Source organism: Oncorhynchus kisutch, linkage group LG2, assembly GCF_002021735.2.
Source record: "Oncorhynchus kisutch isolate 150728-3 linkage group LG2, Okis_V2, whole genome shotgun sequence".
Taxonomy (NCBI): domain Eukaryota; kingdom Metazoa; phylum Chordata; class Actinopteri; order Salmoniformes; family Salmonidae; genus Oncorhynchus; species Oncorhynchus kisutch.
In genome coordinates, this window is record NC_034175.2 from 72,888,363 (window position 1) to 72,895,480 (window position 7,118).

Genomic DNA, 7,118 nt, shown 5'->3' on the forward strand with positions numbered 1-7,118 from the left:
ATGGAATGCGTGGTTCAGGGGAACAGAGACGGGATGATCCAGTGTCAGAAAAAGAGAGAGAGGGAGTCCGAGACGGGGAATAAGAGGTGAGAAAGACAGAGAAGAAAAAGAGAAATGCGTCCCCTAAAAAATGACACCAAAGTTAAAAGGGAAAGAAAGGGGGGGATCAGATAGATGAGGAAAACAGATGTGTGAGAGAGAGAGAGCTGTAGTAGGAACCCGTGGCCCTTCTCACCTCGGCCCCTAATGGAGTGTCTACAGTAGAGACACCTGACTGGTCTACAGTAGAGACACCTGACTGGTCTACAGTAGAGACACCTGACTGGTCTACAGTAGAAACACCTGACTGGTCTACAGTAGAGACACCTGACTGGTCTACAGTAGAGACACCTGACTGGTCTACAGTAGAGACACCTGACTGGTCTACAGTAAGACACCTGACTGGTCTACAGTAGAGACACCTGACTGGTCTACAGTAGAGACACCTGACTGGTCTACAGTAGAGACACCTGACTGACTGGTCTACAGTAGAGACACCTGACTGACTGGTCTACAGTAGAGACACCTGACTGACTGGTCTACAGTAGAGACACCTGACTGACTGGTCTACAGTAGAGACACCTGACTGACTGGTCTACAGTAGAGACACCTGACTGGTCTACAGTAGAGACACCAGGCTGGTCTACAGTAGAGACACCTGACTGACTGGTCTACAGTAGAGACACCTGACTGGTCTACAGTAGAGACACCTGACTGACTGGTCTACAGTAGAGACACCTGACTGACTGGTCTACAGTAGAGACACCTGACTGGTCTACAGTAGAGACACCTGGCTGGTCTACAGTAGAGACACCTGACTGGTCTACAGTAGAGACACCTGACTTGTCTACAGTAGAGACACCCGACTGGTCTACAGTAGAGACACCTAACTGACTGGTCTACAGTAGAGACACCTGACTGACTGGTCTACAGTAGAGACACCTGACTGACTGGTCTACAGTAGAGACACCTGACTGGTCTACAGTAGAGACACCTGGCTGGTCTATATTAGAGACACCTGACTGACTGGTCTATAGTAGAAACACCTTACTGGTCTACAGTAGAGACACCTGACTGGTCTACAGTAGAGACACCTGACTGACTGGTCTACAGTAGAGACACCTGACTGGTCTACAGTAGAGACACCTGACTGACTGGTCTACAGTAGAGACACCTGACTGACTGGTCTACAGTAGATTCACCTGACTGACTGGTCTACAGTAGATTCACCTGACTGGTCTACAGTAGAGGCACCTGACTGGTCTACAGTAGAGACACCTGGCTGGTCTACAGTAGAGACACCTGGCTGGTCTACAGTAGAGACACCTGACTGACTGGTCTACATTAGAGACACCTGACTGACTGGTCTACAGTAGAGCCACCTGACTGGTCTACAGTAGAGACACCTGACTGGTCTACAGTAGAGACACCTGACTGGTCTACAGTAGAGACACCTGACTGGTCTACAGTAGAGACACCTGACTGGTCTACAGTAGACACCTGACTGGTCTACAGTAGAGACACCTGACTGACTGGTCTACAGTAGAGACACCTGACTGGTCTACAGTAGAGACACCTGACTGAGGCAACACTGTTACTTTAGCTTGTTTCCACGCTGGACTTCTCTCCAGGCTGCGTAGAGCTTCAGCACCAGTGGATTGAACAAACCTAGTGGGTTAGAAGGGTGTAGGAGGTTTTTTTTCCCCCCTGAGGTGGGCGCTGTTGTTCCCATTCTCTGCACCATGTGACAACTAGGCCCCCAGACGTACAGCACAGCCACATATGACACACACAGACACACACGACCAGATTACATCAGACTTCTACGGAGTACAACAATCCCTACTCTCCAATCAGAGTAGTCCGTTCTGCCACCTCTGGTCTCTTGGCCCCTCCCACCCTGAACGAACACTTGACTTCCCCCCCTACTAGTGCTGACTTTGCTGATAGCTACTTTAATTAGGAGAAATGTGCTGTGTGTTAGAGACACATTGTAATTACCAGCAATATTATAATAATGGCATAATGAGCAGAGGACAGGATAAGACACCTAGTGTTACATAACAACATGATGTGTTTCTCCGCTGTGTGTTACAGACACAGAACACCCCAGAGAGAGAGAGAGAGAGAGAGAGAGAGACAGAGAGACAGAGAGAGAGAGAGAGAGAGAGAGAGGGGGGAGAGAGAGGGGGAGAGAGAGGGAGAGAGAGGGCGAGAGAGAGCGAGAGAGAGCGAGAGAGACACAGACACAGAACACCCCAGGGAGAGAGGGGTGGATGGATACAAAACGAACAAATGTGTAACCTGACAATTTCTGTTTTTCCTTCCCACCCCACTTTTAAAATGTACGGTATCTGCCTCAGAGTGAGACAGTTCAATTGTCAGGGTTTGTGTTAAATCAACTTTTAAACACTATCACTATATACCACTATTTTATGGCTATCTATTGCATTGGTTACACATCATTTTGCCCCAGAGGAAGGCTGGTCTCCATTTTGAATGAAAAGCAGGATGCAGCAGGATCAGTCATTAGGACATCTGATCGCAGCACTAAACACACACCCTGTGTAGCCTACTGGGAGACAAGATGTGTGTGTTTGTGTTTGTCTCGTGTGTTTGGCGTGTGAGCCAGTATGTTCGTCTGTAATCTTGAGAAGGTCACACACTTTGTTTTGTTTGATTATCCAAACACAGAGGGGACAGAATGAGAAATGCTTTAGAGAAGGAAGGATGGAGAGAGAGAGGAAGAGAGAGAGAGAGGAAGAGAGAGAGAGGGGGAAAGGGAGACCGAAGGAGAGAGAAGGAGGGGGAGTGGGAGGGAGGGGGTGAGGCCGAGGGAGGGGGAGAGAGAGAGAGACAGAGAGACAGAGAGACAGAGAGGCAGAGAGAGAGAGAGACACACAGAGAGAGAGAGAGAGAGAGAGGTGAAAGAGAAGGCAGGGGAGAGAAATGGAGAGGGAGATGGAGGGAGAGTTCTGGTGTAGAGGTACAGTAGTGTTTACATTATGTTCGTAAGGTTTTACCCATTCTAGATCAGCTAAATGGGTAAAACGTCAACTCACACACCGAAACACGTTAACCACTGTGGAAGTTAACACAACATGGTGTGAGATAGAGCCAAGTATCCTGACCCCCCTCCTGACTTAATGATACGATTACAAATACAGTAGCACTCAGATAAGAGGGCATCCTGCTCCTCATCATCCTCATCCCCCTCATCATCCTCCTCCTCCCCCTCCTCATCATCATCATCATCATCCTCATCATCCTCCTCCTCCCCCTCCTCATCATCCTCCTCTTCCTCCCCATCCTCCTCCTCATCCTCCTCTCCTCATCCTTCTCATCCTCCTCATCCTCATCATCCTCCTCCTCATCCTCCTCATCATCCTCCTCCTCCTCCCCATCCTCCTCCTCATCCTCCTCTCCTCATCCTTCTCATCCTCCTCATCCTCATCATCCTCCTCCTCATCCTCCTCGTCCTCCCACATCTTTCTCATTATCCTCCACCCCCTCCTCATCATCCTCCTCCTCCTCCTCCTCCTCCCCCTCCTCATCCTCATCATCATCCTCCTCACCCTCCTCCTCCTCCTCCTCCTCCTCCTCCTCCTCATCATCATCATCATCATCATCCTCCTCATCCTCCTCATCCTCATCATCATCATCCTCCTCCTCCTCCTCCTCCTCCTCCTCCTCCTCCTCCTCATCATCATCATCCTCCTCCACATCCTCATCATCGTGCTCCTCCCCCTCATCATCCTCCTCCTCATCATCATCCTCCTCATCATCATCCTCCTCCTCCTCCTCATCCTCCTCCCCCTCCTCATCATCCCCCTCCTCCTCCTCCTCAGCCTTTTCAGTACAGGTCTTTTTAGCTATTGTTTATAGTCTTTCCTATTTCAAACCCCCCACTATTCCGTATAGAACCTCTTGGGCTTCGAGGATAACATGGGAAACATTTCCTTCCTCATTGAAACACGGGACAGATCTGTTACCACCATGAATATGAGGTTGCGGAGAGGAGAGGAGAGGAGAGGAGAGGGGAGAGGGGAGAGGGGAGGGGAGGGGAGAGGAGAGGAGAGGAGAGGAGAGGAGAGGAGAGGAGAGGAGAGGAGAGGAGAGGAGAGGAGAGGAGAGGAGAGGAGAGGAGAGGAGAGGAGAGGAGAGGAGAGGAGAGGAGAGGAGAGGAGAGGAGAGGAGAGGAGAGAGGAGAGGAGAGAGGAGAGGCAGGCAGGGACTGCTGCAGGGCTTATCTAAGCTCCTGAACACTGATGTTTAGCAGTTAGTGGGAACATACCTCAGAGGGCAGCGGAAAGAAGCTACACAACTAGAAGTAGGCCTCTAGTAGGCCTCTAGGCATAGTGGTGTGTGTGTGGTGTGTGTGTGTGTGTGTGTGTGTGTGAGTGCGAGTGTTTGTGAAAATTTGCCTAAACATTGTGCTTTATTTAAACAAGATTTCCTAATTCATACCTGGGGCCAGCAGCATCCCACTGCTGGCTTGGTCAGGGTCCTGGTCAGTCCCTGGATGGGATACCAGATGCTGCTGGCTTGGTCAGGGTCCTGGTCCGTCCCTGGATGGGAGACCAGATGCTGCTGGCTTGGTCAGGGTCCTGGTCAGTCCCTGGATGGGACACCAGATGCTGCTGGCTTGGTCAGGGTCCTGGTCAGTCCCTGGATGGGAGACCAGATGCTGCTGGCTTGGTCAGGGTCCTGGTCAGTCCCTGGATGGGAGACCAGATGCTGCTGGCTTGGTCAGGGTCCTGGTCAGTCCCTGGATGGGAGACCAGATGCTGCTGGCTTGGTCAGGGTCCTGGTCAGTCCCTGGATGGGACACCAGATGCTGCTGGAAGTGGTGTTGGAGGGCCAGTAGGAGGCACTCATTCCTCTGGTCTAAAAAATATCCCAATGCCCCAGGGCAGTGATTGGGGACACTGCCCTGTGTAGGGTGCTGTCTTTCAGAAGGGATGTTAAACGGGTGTCCTGACTCTCTTATGGTATTTACATTTCCCATGACACTTAGTAGGGGTGTTAACCCCGGTGTCCTGGCTAAATTCCCAAGCTGTCCCTCATACCATCATGGCCAACTAATCATTCCCAGTTCCCAATTGGCTCATTCATCCCCCTTCTGCTCCCCTGTAACTATTCCCCAGGTTGTTGCTGTAAATTAGAACGTGTTCTCAGTCAACCTACATGGTAAATAACATCAAATAAAAAGTGTCTCTGGCAGTATAAAGGAGTTGCCTCAGTATAAAGGAGTTGCCTCAGTATAAAGGAGTTGCCTCAGTATAAAGGAGTTGCCTCAGTATAAAGGAGTTGCCTCAGTAGTGTGTGTTACCTCAGTATAAAGGAGTTACCTCAGTATTGTGTGTTACCTCAGTATAAAGGAGTTACCTCAGTATAAAGGAGTTGCCTCAGTATAAAGGAGTTGCCTCAGTATAAAGGAGTTGCCTCAGTATTGTGTGTTACCTCAGTATAAAGGAGTTACCTCAGTATAAAGGAGTTGCCTCAGTATAAAGGAGTTGCCTCAGTATAAAGGAGTTGCCTCAGTATAAAGGAGTTGCCTCAGTATAAAGGAGTTGCCTCAGTATAAAGGAGTTACCCTCAGTATTGTGTGTTACCTCAGTATAAAGGAGTTGCCTCAGTATAAGGAGTTGCCTCAGTATTGTGTGTTACCTCAGTATTGTGTGTTACCTCAGTATAAAGGAGTTGCCTCAGTATAAAGGAGTTGTCTCAGTATTGTGTGTTACCTCAGTATAAAGGAGTTACCTCAGTATAAAGGAGTTGCCCTCAGTATAAAGGAGTTGCCTCAGTATTGTGTGTTACCTCAGTATAAAGGAGTTACCTCAGTATAAAGGATTGCCTCAGTATAAAGGAGTTGCCTCAGTATAAAGGAGTTGCCTCAGTATAAAGGAGTTGCCTCAGTATAAAGGAGTTGCCTCAGTATAAAGGAGTTACCTCAGTATTGTGTGTTACCTCAGTATAAAGGAGTTGCCTCAGTATAAAGGAGTTGCCTCAGTATTGTGTGTTACCTCAGTATTGTGTGTTACCTCAGTATAAAGGAGTTGCCTCAGTATAAAGGAGTTGCCTCAGTATTGTGTGTTACCTCAGTATAAAGGAGTTACCTCAGTATAAAGGAGTTGCCTCAGTATAAAGGAGTTGCCTCAGTATTGTGTGTTACCTCAGTATAAAGGAGTTGCCTCAGTATAAAGGAGTTGCCTCAGTATAAAGGAGTTGCCTCAGTATAAAGGAATTGCCTCAGTATTGTGTGTTACCTCAGTATAAAGGAGTTACCTCAGTATAAAGGAGTTGCCTCAGTATAAAGGAGTTGCCTCAGTATAAAGGAGTTGCCTCAGTATAAAGGAGTTGCCTCAGTATTGTGTGTTACCTCAGTATAAAGGAGTTACCTCAGTATAAAGGAGTTACCTCAGTATAAAGGAGTTGCCTCAGTATAAAGGAGTTGCCTCAGTATAAAGGAGTTGCCTCAGTATTGTGTGTTACCCTCAGTATAAAGGAGTTACCTCAGTATAAAGGAGTTGCCTCAGTATTGTGTGTTACCTCAGTATAAAGGAGTTGCCTCAGTATAAAGGAGTTGCCTCAGTATAAAGGAGTTACCTCAGTATAATTATCCCGAAGCATTCCTTCCTTCACAGCCAGGTTGGTGTTAAACACTTCTTTGACTTGTCCCTGAAATATTGTGGCCACTTCTGCCAAAACAATACCGTCATTACCTTCATCATCGCCCGGATTGATGAAGCTAATTAGTCATTAACTCGTCAATAATTAAATTGACGTTTGTCTTTTTGGGGGGGAGGAGAACATTTCTTCATGTTGCACAAATACTGAATACCTAATGAATGAGATGTCATCTGACAATGAATGAGATGTTGAACGTATCTAACTGGTTCTCTCTCTTCCTCCTCTCCTCTCCTCTCCTCTCCTCTCCTCTCCTCTCCTCTCCTCTCTCTCCTCTCCTCTCCTCTCCTCTCCTCTCCTCTCTCTCCCTCCCTCTCTCTCCTCCTCTCCTCTCCTCTCCTCTCCTCTCCTCTCCTCTCCTCTCCTCTCCTCTCTCTTCACCATCTCCT

At 48.4% G+C, this 7,118-nt stretch overlaps 1 protein-coding gene across 1 annotated transcript in view; it reads left to right on the forward strand.

The window, feature by feature from the left end:
• The window catches only part of LOC109881028 (ephrin-B2a-like), a 19,828-nt gene continuing 12,710 nt past the window's right edge, over positions 1–7,118 (forward strand). Inside the window, exon 1 of the mRNA XM_031802345.1 lies at positions 1–86. Within this exon, the coding sequence (XP_031658205.1) occupies positions 1–86 (86 nt within the window). The remainder of the gene's footprint in view (positions 87–7,118) is intronic.